The sequence below is a fragment of the Eschrichtius robustus genome, chromosome 6, assembly GCF_028021215.1.
Source record: "Eschrichtius robustus isolate mEscRob2 chromosome 6, mEscRob2.pri, whole genome shotgun sequence".
Classification (NCBI taxonomy): domain Eukaryota; kingdom Metazoa; phylum Chordata; class Mammalia; order Artiodactyla; family Eschrichtiidae; genus Eschrichtius; species Eschrichtius robustus.
Genome location: NC_090829.1, coordinates 63043103 through 63069455, shown reverse-complemented (window position 1 = coordinate 63069455; position 26353 = coordinate 63043103). Strand labels below are relative to the sequence as shown.

Here is a 26353-nt window from a genome sequence, read left to right as displayed (position 1 = left end):
GTTTCACTCTGTGAAGGTGGGCAGAATATTTGGCATGTTATTCTCAGCCCAGTCTCTCAGGAAGGCTCTGAACAAATGAAACCAATGGCTCTTTTCAGAAAACTGAACTTTAAAAAAAAAACTACTTTTTTTAAAGGTTGACCAAGAGTGAAGATTATCTAGGAGATTTAGAAACATGACATTTCTGGGAAGATCAGGGATTGGGAATGGATAGGAGACGTGGCAATTTAGGGATGCAAAGATCAAGCTTAGGAGTTCAGGATTTAGGAGAAAGAGCTTGCTCTGAGGCAAGGGGATTATATGGTACATTTAATAGCACCTGCAAACTTCAAAATAGTTAGGGGTTCTCGGTAACTAAGCAAAGAGTCCTGCCATTAAGAGTCATCTTTTCTCTAAAGACTTTCTAATGTTTAAAAAAAATTTTAATCATACTGGGAATCCAACCGGGATAGCACCCTATAGGGAAGATCACTGGGTTAAGGGAGGTGTCAAAGTGGGTTCAAAGTCATGGGCACATGTTGGTCCTGGGCAGAGGTTTATTATGGTCAGTGTTTCAGATCTAATTTCAGAGACACTTAGCTTTTCAAGCATTCCATTTTTCTTCCCCTGATATAACTCAGTGGGACTTGGGGAATGAGTGGGAGGGAAGAGTCTTTCTTTCTTCCCAAGGATGTTTCCGAGGGAGATACCCTTCCCTTCCACGCAAACCCTATGTTTGAATTCTCACAAGTTCCGAGGCAGGACTTGGAAGACATGAGAACTTGTTGGCGAGAAGATGTACTCCGCCGTCAATAAAACCTTAGGTACTCCTTTCTAACCAGAGCGAGCTAGGCCTGGTCACAATCTCAGCTCTGCCTCTCCCCCCGACATGTGCGTGAGGGAAGTGCCTAGGCTTGGGGGTTCTGCAGGAGTGGTCTGGAAGGCAAACAGAGTGACGAGGGTCTGGGCAGGAGAGCAGCGTGCCCACCCTTTGGTTTCCCTGCTTGCATTTTACTACCTGCTACTCAGCAACTCATGAGTGAGAACGGGGCCTGCAGACCAGTCAGTTAAATAGCCCTTGGTCCACATTAGACTGGTGGAAAAGGAAAGAGTAGTTTAGCATGTAACTGGTAGCGTAGAGTGTTGGGCCAGTTAAGTAGGCCCCTGTCCATCCCGAGGGTGTCCCCACACTCCCGTGACCTCTCCGTGGGCCTGAGGCTGAGCTACACTAATGAGCTACCTTTTGCCCTTCAGCTTCCTTCCACTGTATAGCCTGATGTGTTTTGCTTCGTGAGTGTACGCCCTAGGCTTGTCTCCCTGGTCTTGATCCAGTGTCTCATCTTTGCACCTCTCTCACAACTCCTATCAGAGTTTGTTTCTAATGGAAGAGGTTCACACGATAAAGAAAAAACCAGCCAGCCCTCACATCACGATAGAGATGAAAAATGCCACCTTGGCATGGGACCCCTCCCACTCCAGTCTCCAGAACTCACCCAAGCTGACCCCCAAAACGAAAAAAGACAAGAGGGCTGCCAGGGGCAAGAAAGAGAAGGTGAGGCAGCTGCAGCGCACTGAGCATCAGGCGGTGCTGGCAGAGCAGAAGGGCCACCTCCTCCTGGATAGTGACGAGCGGCCCAGTCCTGAGGAGGAAGAGGGCAAGCACACCCACCTGGGGAACCTCCGCCTGCAGAGGACGCTGTACAACATCGACTTGGAAATTGAAGAGGTAACCATCTACCAGGTGTCTATTCTGGCCAGGGTAGGCAGCTGCCGGTCCTTTTAGCAAAGGGCTTTCTCTCTGGGAGTGGTTTTGAACTAAAGAGCAAATCTGGCCAGTTCCACCTCTAGAAGGGATATTTAGGCATTTAACAACAGAAATGAATAACAACTACTCTCATGAGATAACTCATTTTATAAGCGAGGAGATGAAGCATTCGACCGGGTTTTCCACAATGTTGCCCTGAATAGATTTGATTTAGTTGTATGTGAGCTGTAATAATTATTTCTAGTTATTGTAACTCTGTGTGAGCTTCTTATTAGCACTGGGCTGTGCATAGCACAGAACCTGACATATAATAGGTACTCTCAGTGATGCTGTCCTCAGCAATTCTATTGTAACTTTATTTTTTAATGTAAGTAAAGGATCGTTATGGTATATGATGTCACGGCCCAGGTAACACAGGACTAGAGTCTCCCACAGGTCCTCCTATAGAGAGTGGCTGCCGTAGACACTTCAGGTTCAAGGCTTTTAAAATACAGAATATGACTGGGAGCCAGCGCCATGTTGAGGGCTGCAGCATCCAGAGGGTCCCAGGTGTATATATATCTACTCATTCCATTTTTGAGTGCCAGCTCCCTGCCAGGCACTGTTATAGAGTTGTGGATAGAGCAGTGAAAAACCAAATAGGCCAAAATCCCTGCCCTCCTGGAGTTTACCTTCTTCTGAGCCAAGATAGATGGTAAACAAGTAAAAGGGCTACGAAGAAAGGGGATAGAGTGCTTGCTGGGCAGGGAGCAGGTGTGGTCAATTTAAATAGGCCTCTTAAGGGAAGGCCTCACTTAAACTAAGATCCCACGTGCCATGCGGCCCAGACAAAAAAAGAAAAAAAGGAATAACAGGCATAATGCATTTTTTACAAATTGAAGGCTTCTGGCACCCCTGCATCAAGCAAGCCTGAAGGCATTTTTCCGTCAGCACTTGCTTACTTCATGTCTCTGTCACGTGTTGGTAATTCTTGAAATATTTCACACCCTCCACCAGCAAAAAGATTACGACTCATTGAAGACTCAGATGATGGTTAGCATTTTTTAGTAATAAAGTATTTTTAAATTGGTATTTACATTGTTTTTCTTAGACATAATGTAATTGCACATTTAGTAGGCTAAAGTATAGTGTAAACATAACTTATATATGCACTGGGAAACCAAAACATTCATGTGACTCGCTTCATTGCGATATTTGCTTTACTGTGGTGGTCTGGAAGCAGACCCACAGTATGTCCAGGGTATGCCTGTATTTGAGCAAAGGCTTGAAGGAGCGAGCCACATGGATACGTGGAGGCAGAAGAGCATTCAGGCAGAGGGAACAGAAGCACGAAGGCCCCGAGTGTGCAGTGTGCCTGTCACAAGAGCAGAGTGAGCACGGGAGAGAGGGGAGGGTGCTGAGGGCAGAGAGTCTTGGGGCTCCAGAGCCTCCTGGAATGATTTCCGCTTTACTCTGAATGGAAAGAGAAGCCATTAGAGGGTTTGGAGAAGAGTGATGTGATCTGACTTACGTATGAATAGAATCATTCTAGCTTCTGGATTCAGAAGAGTATGTAGGGAAACAACGAGGGAAGTGAGGAGAACCAAGGAAAAACATAGGAGTTTTCTGGACCAAGGGTGGTGGTAACGGAGGTGGTAAGGAATGTTCATCTACTTAATTGGAAGTGGGCTTAGGGGGTTCTAATGTGGTGTGAGGCCTGTTACACAGATCCAGAGCTGGACTAAAGGGAAAACAAAAAGCTCCCAGCTCTTGGAAGCTATAGACAAGAGCCGGGGGGAGATGGTCCTCTATGAGACCACCTGAAACAACTAGCATGGTTCATCACTGGAGGGCACACAAGTCAGTTTTTTTTTTTTTTAAACATCTTTATTGAAGTATAATTGCTTTACAATGGTGTGTTAGTTTCTGCTTTATAACAAAGTGAATCAGTTATACATATACATATGTTCCCATATCTCTTCCCTCTTGCATCTCCCTCCCTCCCACCCTCCCCATCCCACCCCTCTAGGTGGTCACAAAGCACCGAGCTGATCTCCCTGTGCTATGCGGCTGCTTCCCACTAGCTATCTATTTTACATTTGGTAGTGTATATATGTCCATGACACTCTCTCACCCTGTCACATCTCACCCCTCCCCCTCCCCATATCCTCAAGTCCATTCTCTAGTAGGTCTGTGTCTTTATTCCCGTCTTGCCACTAGGTTCTTCATGGCCTTTTTTTTTTTTCCTTAGATTCCATGTATATGTGTTAGCATACTGTATTTGTTTTTCTCTTTCTGACTTACTTCACTCTGTATGACAGACTCTAACTCCATCCACCTCATTACAAATACCTCCATTTCATTTCTTTTTATGGCTGAGTAATATTCCATTGTATATATGTGCCACATCTTCTTTATCCATTCATCCGATGATGGACACTTAGGTTGCTTCCATGTCCTGGCTATTGTAAATAGAGCTGCAATGAACATTTTGATACATGACTCTTTTTGAGCTATGGTTTTCTCAGGGTATATGCCCAGTAGTGGGATTGCTGGGTCGTATGGTAGTTCTATTTGTAGTTTTTTAAGGAACCTCCATACTGTTCTCCATAGTGGCTGTATCAATTTACATTCCCACCAACAGTGCAAGAGTGTTCCCTTTCCTCCACACCCTCTCCAGCATTTATTGTTTCTAGATTTTTTGATGATGGCCATTCTGATCGGTGTGAGATGATATCTCATTGTAGTTTTGATTTGCATTTCTCTAATGATTAATGATGTTGAGCATTCTTTCATGTGTCTGTTGGCAATCTGTCAAGTCAGTGTTTTTAACTCCAATTAACTTTTTAAAAATTAATTAATTAATTATTTTATTTTTGGCTGTGTTGGGTCTTCGTTGCTGCACAAGGGCTTTCTCTAGTTGCGGCAAGCGGGGGCTACTCTTCGTCGCGGTGCACGGGCTTCTCATTATGGTGGCTTCTCTTGTTGCGGAGCATGGGCTCTAGGCACACGGGCTTCAGTAGTTGTGGCACACGGGCTCAGTAGTTGTGGCTCATGGGCTCTAGAGTGCAGGCTCAGTAGTTGTGGCGCACAGGCTTAGTTGCTCCACAGCATGTGGGATCTTCCCGGACCAGGGCTCGAACCCCTGTCCCCTGCATTGGCAGGCAGATTCTTAACCACTGCGCCCCCAGGGAAGTCCAGACTTCAATTAACTTTTAACAGCAGGCTCCTTATTTAATAACGATTATCTTGATTGAGGCAACTATATCACATTGCTGATCAGCTCTATTAGCAGATTATTCCTTGTAATCAGCTGAAATTTACTCTTCTCCTTTCTATCTGTTGATCCTGCTTCTGCCCTTTCCAGCCCACGTTCACATGACAGACCTTTAGCTATTTGAAGAGATACCACAATTCCCCCAGCCGCCCTCTTTAGGGAAGAGGTGGGAAGTTAATATTTGCCTGATGTCTTCTGTGCCCCAGGCACTTACTTCATTGTTGACATCTTTAGTCACCATTTAGTCATCGGAACAGCATTTTCTCTGCGTTAACCTGACCGACCTGAGCAGAATCTGAGCCTGTGACTTGGTCTCCTCATCATGACCAGGCTGTAATCTCTCAACCTCCTGAACCATGTCAAAAACTTTGTCCAGTAAACTTTTATTAAGTACCAGACACTGTGTTTGGTCCTGCAAGGATGGCTCCTTCCAACTTGCTCAACGCTCAGTTAGAGAGACAGTATTCGTTTAAGTAATTAGACCAAGTCCACACAATTGGCAAGTGCTGGTGGAGCTGGGATTCAAATCAAGACCAGTCTGCCTCCAGAATCCATGCTCTTTCCACACCACCACTCTCCATCCCTCTCCTCGCTGCCAGTCTTGAGGCAACAGAGTGTTGCTGAACAAGTGGCCCTGTTAAAATCATCTGTCTGTTCTTGAAAACGTTTAACACTGCCCATGGAGAACTCATCATGTTGCCTGAGGATATTCAGTTAATCACAGGCTTGGTTTTCCACTCTCATGTGGGGTTGATGGTAAAAATATGCCCTCAGATTCTTGGAGGTGTTTTGTAGAAAAATGGAAACAACAGTGCACAGTGCACATAATTTTTATGAAAATGATTTATAGACCCTGGAGAAAAGAATCATATAAAATAAAAGGAAAACAAAATAATTTTCAAGAGTCCTGTTCTCTCTTCCAAAAACAACAATAAAAATAAACAAGTTATCAAAAAGCATGGGTTACCAACAAAGTAGGAAAGGGGGTAGGCCTTTCTAAAAGTGATGTGGGATACCTTAATGTCTGTGGCATATTTAATTTTTCCAAAAGGCTTACACATCTGTTACCTCAGTGCATCCCCACAGAAACCCTATGACGTGGGTGGCTGATGAGGGAGAAAAGAGGTAAGTGACTTGCTGGGTCCTCAGGATGACATTCCCATAGTGATGGACTGTCGTTAATATTTTTTTCTTCGAAGAAATCCGAAGTCCTAGAGATGAATGGTCAGTAGTGCTTTAACGACCTTCCTCTCTCATGTGCTTTGTCCAGGGTAAACTGGTTGGAATCTGTGGCAGCGTGGGAAGTGGAAAAACCTCTCTCATTTCATCCATTTTAGGCCAGGTAAGATTCTGTTATTGTCCTTGGCATTTTCTGCTTCTTTCTCTGGATTCTGCTTAGCCAGACTTTCAGGAAAAATGAACTTATTTCCTGAAGAGAGTCAGGAAAGGTGGAAACAAAATGACCCTAGGTCTGTATCATACCCCGCCCCCTGCCTGTTCCCCCCCACTTTCCTACCCCTTAACAACAGCACTGTATCTGGAAGGGGGCTGAATGCCTGATTGATACCCAGCTGGAGTCATTTGTTTCTCCTGACTTCTTTTATTCAGCATGTATTTACTGAGTGCCATAGGTATGCCGGACATTGTGTTGGGAAATGTCAGACATAAGGGATGGACAAACTGCAGACTGCCAACAAATGGACCAGCCTCACCAGCCTCCCTGTCAGAGAGAGAGCCTTCAGGATTTGATCTAGAAGTAAAGACCCACTCCGTTTTCAGCCTAACCATTGAAAGAATTATGCCCTCAAGGAGTCCATGGTCTGGGACTTCCCTGGAGGTCCAGAGGTTAAGACTCCGTGCTCCCACTGCAGGGGGCGCGGGTTTGATCCCTGGTCGCAGAATTAAGATCCCGCATGCCAAGCGGCGCTGCCCAAAAAAAAAAAAAAAAAAAAAAAAAAGGAGTGTCCATGGTCTGATTGGGGTGCTAGGTCTTGTAGACACACAAGCACAGCACAAGGCAGTGAGTGAATAGTGCTCAGAGGGCCCGGAAGAGGGCTGTCAGCATTTGGATTAAACTAGCTTGACTTGTTGGTTGAGATGAGGATAAACTTAAGGTTATTCCTCCTGATGGATGAAGTCTGAGTCATTTGTCCATATTGAGGAAATTAAACAAATGGGAGAAGGGGCTGGGGAAGATTGTTTTGTAGCATCCAGTCTGTGGAATATTTGGTCCTGTTCGGCGTCACTGTCACAGTTGGTGGAGTTGTGGCTCTCTAGAGCAGTGGTGCCCGGGGTGGTCTGAGGAGGCCTGTATTCAAATCATCGGGAGGGGCAGCTTCCCACCCCCACCCGCTTCTGCTTTATGAGGCTGTACAGCGGTTGGGCTCAGCCACTGGTCTTCGTAAAAAGCCAAAGACCTCCTATGTAATTTCTGATCATCAGCCAGATTTCAGGGCCAGTGATGAGAGACACAGGTGGAGTGAAGGGGAAGGAGGGTTAGTGGGCACCAGTTAAATTGAAAAATGAGTGGGTCTTTGCTTCTGGATCAAATCCTGACAGCCTTCTCTCTGACAGAGAGTCTGGGAATACTGGTCAGCCCTGCTTCTTTAGAGTGTAACTCTTTGTTTGCGGTCTGCAGTGTGGGGTGTTTGTACTGTAGCAGCCGAGAGAGCTGGATTTCCACAGTTAGACCCTCGGGGTTTCTGAACACTTGAGTGCATTGTCAGTGTACTTACCTGTTTGGGGGCAGTTGTGGTACTGTGTTATGGCCTGTGTGTGTACACTGTGCATTACCATGTGTGAGAGGACAAACTTGTATGTGCAGATTGGTTAATGAAACTGTTTCAAGCTATAGCATTCCTAACCCAAGACAAACGTCTACTGTTAGTTCCAAAAGGAACACTGAAAGAGCATAAAATGGGTAAATCGATTCATGTCGACCACTGCAACTGAAAACACAATTCAAAGCACATGGCTCATCATGTAGTCTCTTCATGTTGGAGGGGAGGGTCTGTCATTATTGTGTAGATACTCAATAATACTAGTTGATGCCTAACTGGAATTTTTTTCCCCTCTGGTCCTCGTTTTACAGAAGCAGCTGACGTAGCCAATAGCCTGTATTAATTCTGTGGATGAGTTGACCTGCGCTCATCTTGAGGCAGGGACTAGCTCTAAATCTTTACAGCATACTCCCCAGGGGAATTCCGCAGGGGCCTTCTGCTTGTGCTTCCTTCAATTAGAACAGTTTGCAGTTAGGAAAAAAGGATAATAAAGTAGCTTATGGATTGCTGAATGAAGTATTTGTTCATTCAAGTCATGGGTTATGCTGGGCTCCCATCACACGTAAGCAAGGAGCACTTTGATTTTCTTGACTGCTGTAGCTACTGCTGTAGCTTTGCTCTCTGTGGAACAAAGGTGAGGTCCAGATTTGGGTTCAAAAAGCATCCAAGGAAATTGCCAAGATTTTCAACTCCATTGTGGAATGTCGGGGGTTCTGCTGGCTTAGGGTGATGGTTTTGCATTGTGATGCCATTAGATGGTGTCTCTTTCCCTAGATGTCACTTCTAGAGGGCAGCATTGCAGTCAATGGAACCTTCGCTTATGTGGCGCAGCAGGCCTGGATCCTCAATGCCACTCTGAGAGACAACATCCTCTTTGGGAAGGAATTTGATGAAGAAAGGCAAGGAATGTTTGATTTCTGTCATGCTTTCATCTTGGCTGTGTGAGACACAGGCAGCCCGAGTCAGCAGGCTCTACCCCAGCCGTGTCCCTGATGCTGGGTCTCTTTGTGTCCTTCAGATACAACTCTGTGCTGAACAGCTGCTGCCTGAGGCCTGACCTGGCCATCCTTCCCCACAGTGACCTGACAGAGGTACAAGTCTTCTGTCCCTGGTGGGCCAGGGTGTTTAGCAGAGAGGATTCTGGAAGATAGGTGGCAGGGCTATGCCAGAGCCACCTCCTAGGAGTGCATCTTAAATGCATGGGAGAAGAACCTACACGGGAGTTTTACTTTCTGTGGGACTTTATGTTAGGAAAGCATTTGGTCCTTAGGGCAGGAATATCAACCCTACCTGTTTTAAGCATATAAATATTTCATGTCATGTGGATTTTAAACAAAATCCCATTGTTGGTTCAGAATTCATGTTTTCTACCCTATTCATTTTTAAACCCAAAGTCAAGCATGTGCCTGTTGAGCTTCTTCTCCTGAACTTCATTCTGCCAACTTCCTTACTCACATATGGTCTCTAGAGAGGCCTCTCCCTCTAGAAAGAAAGAGTCCTTAGCACAAACCCGCGCCTTTCTTTGCTTCTCTGCCGTGGAACAGTTCCCAGAGGCTTGTCTTTGGAACTGGCTAGTGCCTTCAGTGTTGACACTCACCTCCCATGACCTGCCCTGGAGGTCTCTGGGGCTGACTCTTTTATTCAGCTGACTTCAGTTTAAGCCCTCAAACCAGATTTGAATGGTTTGGTTAGTTTACTGGTTCTCAGATCCCGGTCGCCTGATTAGCAGCAGATCAGCAGCATCACTGCAGATTCTCAGCCACACCCGAGACCTACTGAATCCAAGACTCTAAGGGTGGGGCTCCACAATATGTGTTAACAAGCCCTGCAGGTAATTCTCATACATGTTCTTATTTGAAAACCTCTGAATTAATTGAATTTTTTTTAAGGATAAGATTTTTAAAAGATACAGAGCCAGTTACCGTTTGACAATTGATTTTTTTTTCATTTGTTTATTTAGTAACATTTATTAAGTGCTTGTTATATGTCGGCTACATGTGCAGAAGCTGCTGGGGGCACTGGGAATATAAAAGAAAATGACAATAGTCTGTGTCCTCAGAAAGCTTACAATCGAGAGAGACATCCCGACAAATAGGCACAAAATAGGCTGATGAAAGAGTCCCCTTTCTTTTGGGTATTAGTGGAGAGGGGTGGGGGTAGGCTTCACAGAGGAGGGGACGCCAGAACTGAGCAGACACAGTACGGGAGAAGGCATGACAGTGGTGGTGTGTGTTCATAATAGACACACAACTGAAAATGCTCAGATCTCAGGGTATGGAAGGGGGATTGACAGTGGAGGCTGAGAGTTGCTGGGAAGACAGGTGGTAAAGGGCCTGCTTTGTCTGCCACATTTGGGGGCTTAGATTATGTCCTTTAGGACTAAGCAAGGGTGGGACATGGTCAGCTTTGTGTTTTGGAAAGGTCTTTCTGCCCATGGAGAATGGATTGTAGCGGGGCATCAAGAGGGCGTGGCGAGGCTCAGATACAGGATTGGTTAGTAACCAGATGGTTGTGGGAGAGGAGGAGGCATCTGGGCTGATGCCCCCCCAGTTCTGTGTGGGCCCTGGAGGACATGGCGGCACTTCATCCAGGTGGGGAAGGGAAGAGAAGAAGCTGGTTTGGGTGGAGGAGAGGTGAGGTGACTGGGGTGATCACTGAGCATTGTTCTGGACTTGAGCTGGAGGCTTCCTGTGCTTTCTGGGCTCCTGTAGATTGGCGAGCGAGGAGCCAACCTGAGTGGTGGGCAGCGCCAAAGGATCAGCCTTGCCCGGGCCTTGTATAGTGACCGAGACATCTACATCCTGGATGACCCCCTCAGTGCCTTAGATGCCCACGTGGGCAACCACATCTTCAACAGTGCTATCCAGAAGCACCTCAAGTCCAAGACGGTTCTGTTCATTACCCACCAGTTACAGGTATGGTGCTTCCTTCCCCAGGCTCCCCACGTTGGCTTGGGAAATCAGAAACAGGGAGGTGGGCTTGATCCAGGTACCTTTGTGGGGCTCCTAGAGGTCCCTGGAATCATGAGTGTTCACTTCCTCAGCAAACAGCCCCCTGTCCCACTGTACTAATAAAGCTTGTTATATCAGATGGCCATCTGAATCAGAGATCCTTGGAGCATGTTAGCTTCTGCGTGTAAATCAGTAAGTAAAAGGGCTGAGAGGAGTAGACTGAAAATGGAGTTTGGGTATGAGACAGTTGGAAAGGGTTGTGTTAACATCTATATGCGAGTGGGAACTGTTTAGGGAAAACAAGCTCTTCTCCCTCTGTCATTCCATGACCAGCAGCCACTTCAGAGAGCAGCTTAAGGATGTTACCATCTGCTTTGCATATGTTGTCTAGTTTGGGGGGCTAACCCCCCATTCTGCCACAGAAAGACTGTAATTATATGTACTTCTGAGTGCAGGGAAGGGATGTGAAGTTTAATGCAGGCCTTTGTGTGGCTTCATCAGCAGATTTATGTCAAAAATTAGAGGAACTGGTTTTTGAAGTACATCACGAGGCAGGACAAACTAAAGCAGGGGTTCTCAGTCTCAGCACAGTGGGGTTTGGGGGCCAGAGAGCTCCCTTTTGTGGGGGGCTTGTCCTGTGCATCCCTGGCCTCTATCCACCAGATGGCCGTAGTACCCCCTCCCCCCGAACTGTAACAACCAAAAATGTCTCCAGATATTACGAAGTATCCTCTGGGGGGCTTGGTCACCTCCAGATAAGAACCGCTGAACTAAGGTATAGGCGTTTGGATGTATTTGCACAAATATCCCTGTCTTTGTCCCTGTCTTTGTCTCCAGTACTTGGCTGACTGTGATGAAGTGATCTTCATGAAAGAGGGCTGTATTACAGAAAGAGGCACCCACGAGGAACTGATGAATCTAAATGGTGATTATGCTACCATTTTTAATAACCTGTTGCTGGGAGAGACACCCCCAGTTGAGGTAAGATTTGTGGTGTGCGTGTGTGTGTGTGTGTGTGTGTGTGTGTGTCTTTCCAGCAAGAGAGATAGGACCGTATTGACTGATGGAGAAATCTCAGCTGAACTCATTGTCCGTGTCTTGTTGGCAGGGGCCCTGTTCTCTGGTGACCAGACTGCTGTGTTTTAGTCCGCATACTGGTTCTATCCTACGAGGGCAGGGTTGTGGGGTTAGAGAACCGAGGTCTTCTGTCACCGAGAGTTTATCAGCAAGGCAATGACAAGGAGAAAGACATGCGCTCAGTGTGTGCTGCTGTTCAGTCATAACTTAGTTTCCTAAACTCCATCAAATCCTGACTGAAACATTAGGAAGCTCCTTTCTTAATAATCAGATGAATAAGGTGGCAGAGAAGAGACATTAAATACTGCATACATTTGAAAATTATCCATGGTGTCTTGGCTGCCGACTTGGCACTCATTAACTAGTACCAGCTGTGTCCCAATTCCTGGATGAGGCACTTTATAGCTGTCATCCTGTTCAGCCATTTTAACAGAGCTCTGCGGCCAGATATGATTATCCCCCAGTTGTACAGCCGAGGAAACGGGGGCTCAGAAGGGTTAAACAGCCTGCTGGAAAGGTCAGTTCAACTCCAAAGTGCTCCTTCTGCTGTGCTGCCGGGCCTCCCGCAGCAACACGGAAAGCTGGCTGCCCCCTCTGGGCTCTGAGTTAGGCAAAGACAAGGGCGTACGTAGAGCTGGCTCTCGTATTGACCTTTTTATCCTCTGGTCGCCTTGGGTCCTAGGAGTTCACTCAGGCTGGGCTAAAAGCCGCTTCTTAGCTACTAGGTCATTTTGGTGTTGAGTAGGATGAAAGCAAAATGTTATTGGGACCTTTTCTGGGAATCTTATTTCAGTGTTTGGGTATCATCCTGTTTGATTTCAGGTTCAGTACAACTCATTGTTCATGATGTGTTTTAGGCCTTTTGATATAACTCCGACATTGCGAGTGTCATCAGTAACTGCTATAGAGACACCTGATCCAGATTTGGATTTTATGATTTCTCCCTGTGACTCTCACGGTACTTTGGGCTCTTCAGATTATTTCCTCCTCACTGTACACATGGAGGGGAAAATGAGAGGGAGAGAAGCTAAAACATGAAATGTCCAAGGAGCAAAGGAGTATCGAGAGGGAGCATGTTGAGTGGAGGAGCATGCTTTCAGTATATCACTTCACTTTCCTGAGCCTCAGTTTCCTCATCTTAAAAATGGGGGTGGCACCTGCCTCTTTGAGTTGGTGCATTTGAAATAATATGTAATGTTCTTATCCCAGTCAGTGGTCAACAAGTAGTAATTTTCTCTTTAGAGAGTGCATTTATTCATGCACTGTGGTAAATATAAAATTTAGAGTCCTATCTTATGTTCCAGATGTGGCTCTAAATTTTATATTATTTTCTGATTTATTTTCACTGTCAATTTAAAAAATCTAGTTGGAGAGCAAACTGGGGTCATGAGGCTGACAATGACATAGAATTAAATGTAATAAACTATATATAGAGAATTTCCTGTATAAAGATATAAGAGGAACTTGGAAAGGAGGACATTAAGTAGTTTCTATTATCTCAGGTTCAATTTGATGAATGTTTCGTAAGTCCCAGCATGCCCTATTATGGGCAGTTCTGGGTGCTGGGCCCTGTGTAGGTTATAACCATGAGTGAGATGTCATCTCTGTCCTTGAGGGACTCGCAGTCTTCTAGGGAAGACCAGTACTCTTATGCTCGTACAGGGGACATATGTAACAACACCAGGTCACATATGTAGCAACATGCTGTGAAAGTACTAACAAGTGCCTGGGAGAGCAGGGGAGGGTGAACTTTATTCTAGAGGAGTGTTAAGTTGCCTCAGGGAGAATTAAGATTTGAATCCATCTGAATGGGGACAACTGTGAGTTGAGAGAGGAGAGGAGCATCCCAAGTGAAGAACCAGCGTGGATAGAAGTCTAGAAGTGGGAAATGGCAGTGTGATGTGAGGCATGGCTAGGCTAGGGCCAGAATGTGGAGGTGCTGCAAAAGCAGGCTGAGAAGTGGGAGTTTGTCCCATGGTAGATCTATGATTTGATTTAGTGATGTGGGGATCAGAGATGGAAAGAATGGAAGTGACCCCAGATCAAATACTCTGGACAAGTTGGAATGGATGAGAACAGCATAAAGGCTACTGTGTTTGGAGTTTAGGTCTTTAGTGACTTTGGGGAGAGCAGTGTCAGTGGAATGGTAGGAACCCAGCTCAAAGACTTAAGGAGTTGGGGAAGTTACAGAAGCTAACTTTTAAGAAGCTGGATGTGTCTCTTTTCAATAAGAACAGCAGCTCGATGGATGATTCGCTAAGATGTCCTTTGGCCATTTGTCTGAATGGCCATATCATGATGACAGAGACACTTCTTTTTTTTTTTTTTTTTTTTTTAAGATTAATTCTAAAAAGGAAACCAGTGGTTCACAGACGAAAACACAAGACAAGTGTCCTAAAACAGGATCAGTAAAGAAGGAGAAAACAGTGAAGCCAGAGGAAGGTAATGAACTTTTTTGAGATTTGTCATTAAAGATTTTTTTGGTTTTTATTTTCCACTGAAACATTTTATTTGCACATATGTATTGAAGCATTGAAGCATTTTATTTGCACATATGTATTACATCCCTAGAAAAAGGATCCCATGGTTTTCCCTCCAGTGTGTTTTCACACACTTGCTTTTTCATGGTCCATGATGCTAGATGAGGTTGTCAGTACAATGAAACCAAACTGACAGGATGGGACCTGCCATTTTTCTACATCTTTGTGTTGCCCATCAAATCTGGGGCTCATCTCTCCACACTTGTTTAAGTTCACAGCAATTTTCCCAGCCCTGTGATCGTCAGTTAAATTTGCCAATATAACCATGCTTCACCATCACAGTTAGAAACCAGGTGATGACTTTGGAGCATGGCCTGATAAGAGCCTGACGTTTGCCTCTCTTTTTCCCATTGATGATGCTCTTGAGAGCATTAGCCAGCCAGGACGTTCATGAGCAGCATTTTGGCAGCACAGAAAGATGGTGGAAAGTGTGTCATTAAAGTTTATCAGAAATTACACCATGTGGTAATTCATGCTGTTTGATAGCATTGTGTGTTGTAGAGCGCCTGGCCTTATATTTCTAGAATACCAGATTTTTGTGTGATTGTTGGGAGAGCATGAGGCACCTTGTGTTTGCTTAAGCCGACCAAGGCAACAAGAATGTCCTTTAATCCTATGCCTTCTTTTCCTATGCAGGGTGGGGTGAGGTGTAGGTAGTCATAGCTGAGTCATCTTGACTAAGCAAAAATTGAATCGTGGGTTCATCTCTGCTCTTTAAAAGTCATGCCAACCAATGCAGAGGCATGCCAGCTTTAAGAATGCCTGCATCCTCAGAACCTCCCCTGTTACAATGATACACTCCTCTGCTTGTCCCAAGCAGACTGCAGCAGGGCTGTGGTGAAGAGTTAACAGCCAAGGTTTTTCCTACTTGATTTTCCTATCCAGGGTCCTTGGTCCTGTTTTTTAAACCCTTTATCTTATCAACTGAAAGAAATCTTGGGAGTTAGAAAAGCTATATGCAATACCTTAGGCATTTTCACTTTTGTGAACTTTAAGCTGCATATCAGTTTGCAAAGAATAAGAATAATAATAAATAAAAATGCAGTCCTGTTTTAAAGTTCTTTCTGTTGTGTCACCTCCTCACCTGACGTGTTGAATCCAGGACGTTTCCTGGGTTTGCCACTGATTTTTTCATTTCCTTGTTCTTAAAGCATTTGGCGTTAGGAGGTGACCATCCTGATTTACCACTCCCTGCCTCTTGTCTTCTTTCAATTAGCCACATATGAGCTTTTGAATTCCGGTGTGATCTGAGATGCCTTACTGTCACACACACAAAGCAAACACAGCACAGACGCCTGAGACATCTGTCAATTCCTGCCATAGACAGCATAAAGAAATAGAATGTCTTTAGGGGACATTTGTCCTTATTTACATAGCCACTAACCTGGAGACTCACATCGCAAAGTGCTCAAGGCATGTGTGGCTTGTTCCAAGGTAATTACACATCATATATGATAAAGGGGAGGCTGCTTCCTGTGGGGCCGTTTCTCTGTATTCTCCTGTCAGCGTCAATCACCTGACCAGCCCAGGGAGCCCCTAGGAAATATCCTGGAATCTCTTCTCTCCTCACACAGCCAGTCACTCCGTCCTACTGAATTTACCTCCTGAAACTCCGTCCCCATTGCCATGACCCTGGTTCTGGCCTTTATCATCTCCTACCCAGACTGTTACAGCTGCCTCCTTTTAGATCTGTCCTCCACACGAACAGCAGAGAGATCTAGTTAAAAACCAGCCAACTCACTTTACTGCCTGAGGCCTTTCAGTGGCCTCCCAATGTCAAAGCAGTATTTTCTAATCTTTTTCCTGATTTGGCACACACAGAAAAATGCCACTATTTCTTTGAGCCCCTGGGATGCATGGTAGAGTCTGCCTGAGGTGGCTGGTCTGGCCATCCCAGGCCCATCTAGTGCACAGTAGGGCCGGGGAGTCAAATCTCTACACCCCTGTAGCCCATTCTCTTGAGAACTTCTTGTCTGAATGATAAAGTTCAAATGCCTTTATCCCCTGACCACAGCCTACTTCATCAGCCTTATCTCCTGCCACTCCTTAGGCCCACAGAATGTTCCAGCCACGCTGAATTGGATATCTGTGTATACCGATTTGCTGTTTCCCCACACCTGTGCCCATCATCTCCCCATCTGGCCAACTCTGGCTTACCTTTCAAGACACGGTGTGGGGAATTCCCTGGCACTTCCACTGCTGAGCCCCTGGGTTCAATTCTTGGTCAGGGAACTAAGATCCCACAAGCCACGTGGTGCAGACAAAAAAAAAAAAATACGCAATATGGACTGCATAGAAAGTCTTCCCGGAAAACTCCCTGCTAAGCCCGTCACAGCTCCCGCAAGTAGGTTATATGCATTTCCTGGATGTTCCTATGCTGCCCTGCAAATAGCTCTAGCTTTGGAGTTCGCACATTTTATTATAATTGTGTATTTATTTACCTGTTTGTCCTACTAGACTGTGGAAGGATGATCTGAGCCAGATCTCCAGGGCAGGGACCTGGTCTTAATCTCCGTTACCGCTCCAGGGCCTCATCCTGGGCCTGGTTCATAGTTGGTGCTTAGTAAATGTTACATGGATAAATGAATGCTCCTGATGAAGGGGAAATAATTCTCATCTAGAGCTCTGTGAAACTGTAGGCTCCCTTTGATTCTGCTCTTCTACAGGTGACTTAGTTTTGAAAAGCAGCCTTTCCTTTCTGAGTTCGTGTTTCTCTTTTCCTTACCTAGGGCAGCTTGTGCAAATGGAAGAGAAGGGGCAGGGTTCCGTGCCCTGGTCAGTATATGGTGTCTACATCCAGGCTGCTGGGGGCCCCTTGGCATTCCTGGTCATTCTGTCCCTTTTCATGCTGAACGTGGGCAGTACCGCCTTCAGCAACTGGTGGTTGGGTTACTGGATCAAGCAAGGAAGTGGGGTAAGGTTCCTCATTAATGGGAAAATTATATGTCTAATAAAGTGGCCGTCTCTCCATAGTCCCTGTCTCTCCTTAGGGAAACTGCTCTAGTTTTCAGTTAAAAGAAGCAATGAACAAGGATTACCCAGGATAAGAGATGAGTCCCTAATGTAACCTCAGCAGATAATTGCTCCCTGACCAACTCATGGAGCAGTAGAGCTTATCAGTAGCAAACTGTAGGCTGTCTGCTGTCCTTAGAAAAGAGAGAGGGAGCGGGGCAAAGTCTGCCTTGTGTCTGCCTCAACCAGGTCCCAGAGTTTTTATCCTGTACCCTCCCTTGAGCCAAGAATGGCCCTGATGCGGGGTTCTTGGCAGTCCCTGGGAGTTTTGCCTCACAGACCCTTGCCTCCAAACAGAACACCACAGTGACTCAGGAAAACAGGACGTCTGTGAGCAGCAGCATGAAGGACAATCCTCTCATGCAGTACTATGCCAGCATCTACGCCCTCTCCATGGCAGTCATGCTGATCCTGAAAGCCATTCGCGGAGTGGTCTTTGTCAAGGTATGCACCGGTGGGGGCCTCTGCTCCTCCTCTCCCCAGTGGCTGTGTGGTCAGGACCCCGCATGGCATCTCTCGGGTTTACTCTGAGTCGGGGAGCTCCTTTAAAGCAGGATGGCCCTCGCTGAAGTGACCTGCATCCCATTAGCCTCAGCTTTCTCCTATTAGCCATCTCCCTCCTCCATGGCCGTGTGCCCTTCTCTGGCTTTGGGCGTCGAAGTCCTGTGGAGTTGCGACCCGTGGAGTGGGAGCTGAGCCTGCCTGAGTCCCGGATCTCTGATCACGCTGTGCTCTGCCCCTCAGGGCACATTGCGAGCCTCCTCCCGGCTCCATGACGAACTTTTCCGAAGGATCCTCCGAAGCCCTATGAAGTTTTTTGACACTACCCCCACTGGGAGGATTCTCAACAGGTTTTCCAAAGACATGGATGAAGGTATTTCTCACTGCTTCTCTCTGTTGTGCTCTGGAGCACAAGCCAGAGCACAGTGTCTGTCGATGTTTGCGTCAGGAACATTTTAGTTTTGGCATTTTCTCCACATTGCAGCCTCTCTTTAGGCCGAGGACCTATCTGCTTTTTCACCTTTTGTCTGAGTTCTTATTTGATCTTATTTAAACTGAAAACCAGTTCAGAGCACTGAGTTAGCGTAGAGGCTTTGGACAGGGGCATCTCAGAGTCCAAAACACATATTTACTTGTGGGTAGTGCATAGGTTCTTGGACACCTACAACCTCTGACAGGTTTGCTGGATGCTGGATGCTTCATGGACTGTGCCAGCACCAGAACTTAAATACAGTTGACCCTTGAACGACAGGTTGGCTGAATCCGCAGATACGGAAATATGGATGAGGAACCACATATATGGAGGGCTGACTGTAAGTTATATGTGGATTTTTGACTGCACAGATGGTCTGCGTCCCTAACCCCTACGTTGTTCAAGGGTCAACTATACTCCCATAGCCCATAATGATAGTGATGCTGCCTGACATTTATTGAGGGCTTACTGTGTAACAAGCAGTGTACTCAATGTTCTGCATGCATTATCCTAATCCTCACAGCAGCCCTATGAGGTGTGGATATCGTTTCATCCACTGAATACATGGAAAAGCTGATGCCTAGAAAGGTTAAAGAACTTGCTCAGGATCACACAACTATTAAATAACAAGCTGGGAATTGAGCCCAGATCTTTTTGATCCCAGAGCTAATGTTTTTAACTACTGTACTGTGTTGCCTCCATAGAAGGAGTTTGTTTCACATGTTGATAGGCCAGTGTAAAGCCATGGCCAGAGGTAACAAGGGATCAAAACCATCACTGATACACAGAACAGTGATACACATATGCATGACATGATCCCATTTCCGTTAAACTCACATGCACACAGACAAGTAGAAAAAAGACTGAAAAAAAAAATCAGTGGTATCAACATGTCTCAGATTTGCATGAAAATAGGTGGGGGGAGGAGATGTTCAAAAAACGGTGGAGAAAATGTTGATTGAACTATTGGAGGTTCTATACTCTTTCAACTTTTGTGTATGTTTAAAATTTTCCGTGATGAAAAATTTCTTAAATGTTAGCAGCAGTTCATTGATATTGGTAAGAATAAAGACTATGTTTATTTAACTTTTTTGCATATTTATTTTCCAAATATTTTACAACAAGCATATATTACTTTGCAAAGTGGAAGAAATGTTTAAAGGGGTTGGGCAGCATAGTGAACCAAAAAGAGGGCACAGGGGAGAAAGGTCACTTAAATGCTCTTGGGATAAGAAAAATTAGAGCAACCGGGTTTCCAGATTTTTCTTTGATCAGACTGTTTAAAAGGCAAAAATCACAACTTTCAGATAGGGATTTTAGGGAGCCTCTTTTTGTTTTTTAAAAATTTGGGGAAACTTAAAATTCCATTTTCCCTGTTTGTGGATCCCAGCATCTGACACATGTTCCTTTACGGTTTCCCCAGTCGATGTGCGCCTGCCGTTCCAGGCTGAGATGTTCATCCAGAACGTCATCCTTGTGTTCTTCTGTGTTGGAATGATCGCGGGAGTTTTCCCGTGGTTCCTTGTGGCAGTGGGGCCCCTCATCATCCTCTTTTCAGTTCTGCACATTGTCTCCAGGTAAACAGGAAGTCTTCATGTCTTCCAGGGCAAAGGATGAAGCCAGAGTTGCTAGTCTACCCCTCTGACACAGAACACATTCTCTCTCCAGGGTTCTGATCCGAGAGCTGAAGCGTCTGGACAATATCACGCAGTCACCTTTCCTCTCCCACATCACATCCAGCATACAGGGCCTTGCCACCATCCACGCCTACAACAAAGGGCAGGAATTTCTGCACAGGTTAGTTCAATGGGGGCCCGAGGGCTCAATGGGGAGCCAGCATCTCAGCATTTAATGAGAGTTTAAGAAGCCTTTCAAGGTCAGAATTCTGGATTATAAAGCTCATTACTAAGAGTATTAGTAATTTAATGATCTCTGGTTAAGATTCACTTGCTTGGTGGAACTCCCTTCTGAGCAAATGGGAAGACAAAAACACAGATTTGGAGTCTGTTAGCTTTCAGTTCTGAATGGCTATATTTGATGGAGTTTTGCTTTTTTTTTTTTTAAAGTTAATTTATTTTATTTATTTATTTTTGGCTGCTGCGTTGGGTCTTCTCTGCTGCGCGTGGGCTTTCTCTAGTTGTGGAGAGCGGGGGTTACTCTTTGTTGTGGTGCACGTGCTTCTCATCGCAGTGGCTTCTCTTGTTTTTTTGTTTTGTTTTGTTTTTTTTACTGTTTTTGGAATGGTTACTTTTATTTTTTTAATTTTTATTTTATAAATGTATTTATTTTATTTTTGGCTGTACTGGGTCTTTGCTGCTGCGCGCAGGCTTTCTCTAGTTGCGGTGAGCGGGGGCTACTCTTCGTTGCAATGCACAGGCTTCTCATTGTGGTGGCTTCTCTTGTTGCGGAGCACGGGCTCTAGGCACACAGGCTTCAGTAGTTGTGGCTCGCAGAATTCAGTAGTTGTGGCTCACGGGCTCTAGAGCGCAGGCTCAGTAGTTGTGGCACATGGGCTTAGTTGCTCCGCAGCATGTGGGATCTTCCTAGACCAGGGCTCGGACCCATGTCCCCTGCATTAGCAGGCAGATTCTTAACCACTGCGCCACCAAGGAGGTCCGTGGTGGCTTCTCTTGTTGTGGTGGATTCTCTTGTTGCGGAGCACAGGCTCTAGGATCATGGGCTTCAGTAGTTGTGGCATGCAGGCTCAGTAGTTGTGGCTCACGGGCTCTAGGGTGCAGGCTCAGTAGTTGTGGCTCGCGGGCTGTAGGGCGCAGACTCAGTAGTTGTAGCTCGCGGGCTCTAGGGCGCAGGCTCAGTAGTTGTGGCGCACAGGCTTAGTTGCTCTGCAGCATGTGGGATCTTCCCAGACCAGGGATCGAATCCGTGCCCCCTGCATTGGCAGGTGGATTGTTAACCACTGCACCAGGGAAGTCCCAGAGTTTTGCTTTTTTATTATTATTATTTTTTTTTTTTTTACTTTTTTATCTTTTGAACAGTAAAAGACATTCGTTGACATTAGACTGACATTTTATTTAGCTGTTGAGTATTGTTTGTATGAGAAATTTATGTACATATATAGTCATTGTGGAGATTTGTGTTAACAAGAGATTGAATTAGACTAAAGGTCATTCAGTAGAGGACTGGTTAAATAAGCTGTGTTGTCCCCATGTGGTAGAATATTATACGGCCTCTAAAAAAAACGAGACTGCTCTCTAGGTGCTGATAATGAATGATCTCCAAGGTATATTAGTGAAAGAGCAAGGTACAGATGGGCGGGTATTGTGTGCTCCTTTTAATTATGTGTCTGTATCTGTAACATTTAGAATATCTCTGAAAGGACACATAAGAAACTAATAGTTGCCACTGGAAAGGGGAACTGAGTAGCTGGAGGAGGGCAGGAGAAAGACCAACTTTTCATGATAAAACCTTTTGTACCTTGTGAATATTCTGTCCTGTAGGGTATATTATTCATTCCAAAAATTAAGTAATTAATGTTAAAAAGGAACTCTAAAATAGAAAGGTTTAGTTAAACAATTCAGAAAAATGCATCCTAACTAGTTAAACAATTCAGAAAAATGCATCCTAACTTTTAGTGAAAAAAAGTAAAATATGCTGACCGTGTACGTGTGTATGTACATACCCACAGAAATGTGAGTGCATTGAAAAAAATGCTGGGAGTAAATGCAGCAGAATATTAACTCTGGTTTTAGCTGAGTGGTGAGAGTACTGGAATTTTACATTTTCCTCTTTTATTGCATTTTCTTAATTTTCTCTAAAGTGCACATATCTTATTGTAAGGAGGGTAGTGATTTTTTTTAAAGCAAAGCACATTTGCCCACCCAGATCTCCCACTCTGGAGTTCTAGTTGTGTGTAGGTGCCAGACCTTCAGGTGGGGCGTGATCTGCTCTCTAGGCCCCCTGGTGACAGTGGTGTCTTGCTCCTGCAGTGACAAAGTTTGTCTAGGTCTTTTTGCTCTGGTTTAAATCACTGCTCCTGGTTCTTTGCTCCATGGCCTTGGGAAACAAGTGTGTCAGCGGACAATTTCCACTTTCGGTCCAAGGTTTTCTTTTTTTCTGGTCTTGTGCCATTTCTGCAGTTTCCCTGTGTAACCTCTCTTTCTTTGAGAAAAGTGACCCCTGACCTAAAACCTTTTTCTAAAGCTTAAGCAGCCTCTTTATTTGGTCTCCTTCCCTCCTGCTTTCCCTATGCTGTTGAAGTAGATATCTTTCCCTAGCATCTTTAACACGTTTCTTTGAAAGGGTAAAACTAGAAAACCCTCGTGTCCTCCTGTCTGTGGAGGCTGGAATACTCTGCACTCCTTAAGTTTCCATCTCACACTCCTGGTTACAAACAGTAGTACTTCAGTATTAGCCCTCCACCCATAACTCACCAGAGCTTTGGCATCCTCCATGACCAGGGTGGTGTGGTACTTTATTTGCCTATTAGGTGTTCTGTCTTCCTCACAGGTACCAGGAGCTACTGGATAACAACCAGAGTCCCTTCTTCTTGTTCACGTGTGCGATGCGGTGGCTGGCAGTGCGGCTGGACCTGATCAGCATTGCCCTGATCACCACCACCGGGCTGATGATTGTTCTCATGCACGGGCAGATTCCCCCGGCCTACGCGGGGCTTGCCATCTCCTATGCTGTCCAGGTTAGTCTCTGGGATGGGGGCGTCCTCTTGCTTGTATGTTGGCCTAGGAGAGAGCTGGTAGGGGGCTCTACCCTAAGCCGTTGTTTTACTTCCGACTCCTAGAGCTTTTCCCCGTCTGCTTTGGCAGTAACACTCTGGACTGGTATACAGTCAGCCCTCCACATCCACATGTTCCACATCCATAGATTCAACCAACTGCAGATCAAAAAGTATTTGGGGGGAAAAATTTCCAGAAAGTTCCAAAAAGCAAAACTGAATTTACTGTAGGTGGGCAACTATTTATTTTTGCCCAACTATTTTCTACATTGTATTGATAACTATTTACATAGTATTTACATTGTATTAGGTATAATAAGTAATCTAGAGATGACTTAAAGGATACAGGAGGATGTGTATAGGTTATATGCAAATACTATGCCATTTTATATAAGGGACTTGAGTGTCCGTAGATTTTTTTTTTTGGCGGGAGTCCTGGAACCAATCCCTCGTGGATACTGAAGGTTGACTGTATAGGAATAAAAGGATTTAACTCTGTTGCATGTGTCTATGAAATAGGTGCTATTTTTTTCTTAAATAAATATGATTCTGAAAATGGTTTCTTAATTGTAGGTTTCTGTCTTCACTACCCTTTCACCTCTGGCCTCTTCCTAGTCTTCTAAGAAATATATATCAATACATTTCTTCTGTGTGTTTTATTTTCAGGCCCCTGATTTTCCCAATACTGTTACATATGTAAACCCTTCTGGCCCCTAGGGATGGTTGAAGGTCTTCAAATAGCTCAAAGAACAATTAGGAACTTGAGCACTGACTAGATATTTGAAGATGTTAAAGAATTGTTACTAACTTTTTAAGATGTGACAATGGTTGTTTTTAAAGAGTCTTTATATTTTAGAGAGATATAGCTGAAATATTTATGGGTGAAATGATAGCCTATATGGGATTTGATTCCAGATAATACAGAAGGATGGGGTGGTATAGATGAAACAATATTGGCTGTAAGCTGATAATTTTTTAAGATGGATGTTTGATACATGGGAGTTCATTATACTCTCCTCTCTATTCTTGTATACATTTGACATTTTTCTATATTGGAAAGATAAAAATAAGTAGCCAGAAGAAACCTAAGAAGAGATACGTATCTTCACAGATACCCAAAGATATTTGTCCATGTTTTGCAGACTTCCTTGATTATTAGAGGTGGGGGGAGAATCTGTGTTATATATACTGTGTTTCAGAGTTCTCAGTCTGAGGCACACAGGGGCTCTGTGTTCAGTTTTGGCCCAGCCTCATTTCTCTTATTTGACCTTGCTGGAAGCATTCTCACGGCTGCACACAGGTTGATATAATCTTCATTTGTTGTGACTGCTACGTCAGGTGTAGGTACAAGTATGAAGCACAGCAGTTATTCAGCTACAGTTGAATTACTGGAAATGTAAAGACAGGAGGAAAGCCCTCAGATACAGGAAAGTTAATGCCAGCAGTACCACAACGCCACCTGCATTCACTGAGAATTGCAGTTGATTGGGTGCTATTAGGCATTGTCTTAAATATTTAGAGAATGATTTGGTCCCTAAAACCAGCTGCTGCATGTGCCCAGTTAGTTCTTATAACTTGAGTTGTGATCCCTTAGATGAAGGAGGTTTTCTAACATTGGCCTGGTGTGTATTAATAGTAAATTCTCTCTTGGATTCTTGTTTTCCGTTATCAGTTAACAGGACTGTTCCAGTTTACTGTCAGACTGGCGTCTGAGACAGAAGCTCGCTTCACCTCAGTTGAGAGGATCAACCACTACGTCAAGGTCAGGCTACTACAGGCCTTTTGCTACAATCTGACTTTTCATGGAGCAATTTTACCCTTTTACAGCCTGGAGTAAATGTCCCAGGAGGATGCTTGTTTTCTCTGCCTTATCTTGTCCCACAGGGGAGGCAGCGGTCTCTCCAGCATGTGTGGAGTGGAGAAGAGAATATCTTAAGATTTTCTAAATATATTTATGAATTGTGCCTGATTGAGAACCTACGTTCATCAGCTAATTTCCAAAGCATTCCTTTTATTTATTTATTTATTCATTTATTTATTTTGGCTGCACAGGGTCTTAGTTGCGGTGTGCGGGCTTCTTAGTTGTGGCATGCAGACTTCTTAGTTGCGGCGTGCATGTGGGATCTAGTTCCCTGACCAGGGATCAAACCAGGGCCCCCTGCATTGGGAGCATGGAGTCTTACCCACTGGACCACCAGGGCAGTCCCCAAAGTATTACTAATCTCATTAATTCAGTTAAGCTGGCTAATGTAACATTTTCCTTACGCTATTTAAAACCATGTATTATTTCAAGTCTTAGTCTAGTTTACTTGTTCTTAACCAGGGAGGCCATCAGAATCCCATACGGCGCTTGAGGCAAAGACTAACACGGGCCTCATCTCTGAAGATTCTGATGCAATAGGTCTGGGATAGGACCCAGACTTCTGAAGTTTTAAAAGCTCCGTAGCTAATTCTAAACTGCATTCACAGTTCAGAAACCAGTTAATTGAGTTGGTACTGAGATGATCTAGCTCTTCCCACCTTTCCCCAGTAACCCTTGCAGTCCTGCCATGGGGCAGTGTCTTGCTGGTGTCATAGTTGGAACTCGAAAGCAATTTTCTGTGGAGAGAAGCAGAGTCCTGAGTAGTTAGGATTCTCACATTTATTCTATTTGTCAGGAGTTCCCTATTTTGTGAACTGCCCAGAGACTTTATTAGCATTTATATCGTTATTTATAGATAATGAATACATTCTAAGTTCCAACTAGAACGTTGACTTAACAAACATAGTTTTAAAAAACTAGCCTTTCACTGAGAACGAGTATATTATGTAAACTGCATTTTCTAGTAGAGACATGCCCTGCTGATTTATTCTTGGCAATGAAACTCATCAGTCGTAGGATATTCCTCATACTTATAAATAATTGTTATCAGAAAGAATGGCGGATGGCTATCTGATAAATCTGCTAAAAGCTATTTCTCATGTTTATACATGAGTCTCTTGGCCCAGTGCTCTGGTCTGTGGACAATTTGTGGGTATACATGTGGGTGTGTAGCGTTTGATTTAATATCACTGTTGGTGTGAGTCTCTTGCTGGAAAGGTCAGGGTGATGGTCAGCCGTGGTACAGAGTATACTCTGCACAAACCAGTCATATTCCTGAGGACTGGCTCCCCACTGCCAGTCCCCACCCTGGATGCCTGTCCCAACATGGAGTTTTAGACTTCAGTCTCCACCCCTGCCTGCCAGAGCACTGCAGTCTTTGGCCATTACTTCCCTGTGAGGCTATAAGCTCCATGACTAGTCACCAGAGAGTTTTAAAGCATCATGAAGTGTGACTGTTGATGACAAAA

At 44.8% G+C, this 26353-nt stretch overlaps 1 protein-coding gene and 1 pseudogene across 7 annotated transcripts in view; one reads left to right on the top strand and one right to left on the bottom strand.

The window, feature by feature from the left end:
- Window positions 1–26353, top strand: part of ABCC5 (ATP binding cassette subfamily C member 5) — a 203767-nt gene that overhangs the window by 156488 nt on the left and 20926 nt on the right. For 6 of the 7 annotated variants that reach the window (XM_068546326.1, XM_068546325.1, XM_068546330.1 and 3 more), the window contains 14 exons: window positions 1349–1705; window positions 6271–6342; window positions 8555–8679; window positions 8799–8871; window positions 10492–10695; window positions 11569–11712; window positions 14148–14250; window positions 17078–17262; window positions 17658–17804; window positions 18105–18234; window positions 19757–19910; window positions 20002–20130; window positions 22801–22987; window positions 24696–24785. In XM_068546326.1, coding sequence (XP_068402427.1) covers window positions 1349–1705; window positions 6271–6342; window positions 8555–8679; window positions 8799–8871; window positions 10492–10695; window positions 11569–11712; window positions 14148–14250; window positions 17078–17262; window positions 17658–17804; window positions 18105–18234; window positions 19757–19910; window positions 20002–20130; window positions 22801–22987; window positions 24696–24785 — 2100 coding nt within the window. The remainder of the gene's footprint in view (window positions 1–1348; window positions 1706–6270; window positions 6343–8554; window positions 8680–8798; window positions 8872–10491; window positions 10696–11568; window positions 11713–14147; window positions 14251–17077; window positions 17263–17657; window positions 17805–18104; window positions 18235–19756; window positions 19911–20001; window positions 20131–22800; window positions 22988–24695; window positions 24786–26353) is intronic. The other variant, XM_068546331.1, reaches the window with a different exon arrangement.
- On the bottom strand, window positions 14376–16899 carry LOC137766652 (small ribosomal subunit protein uS8-like; annotated as a pseudogene).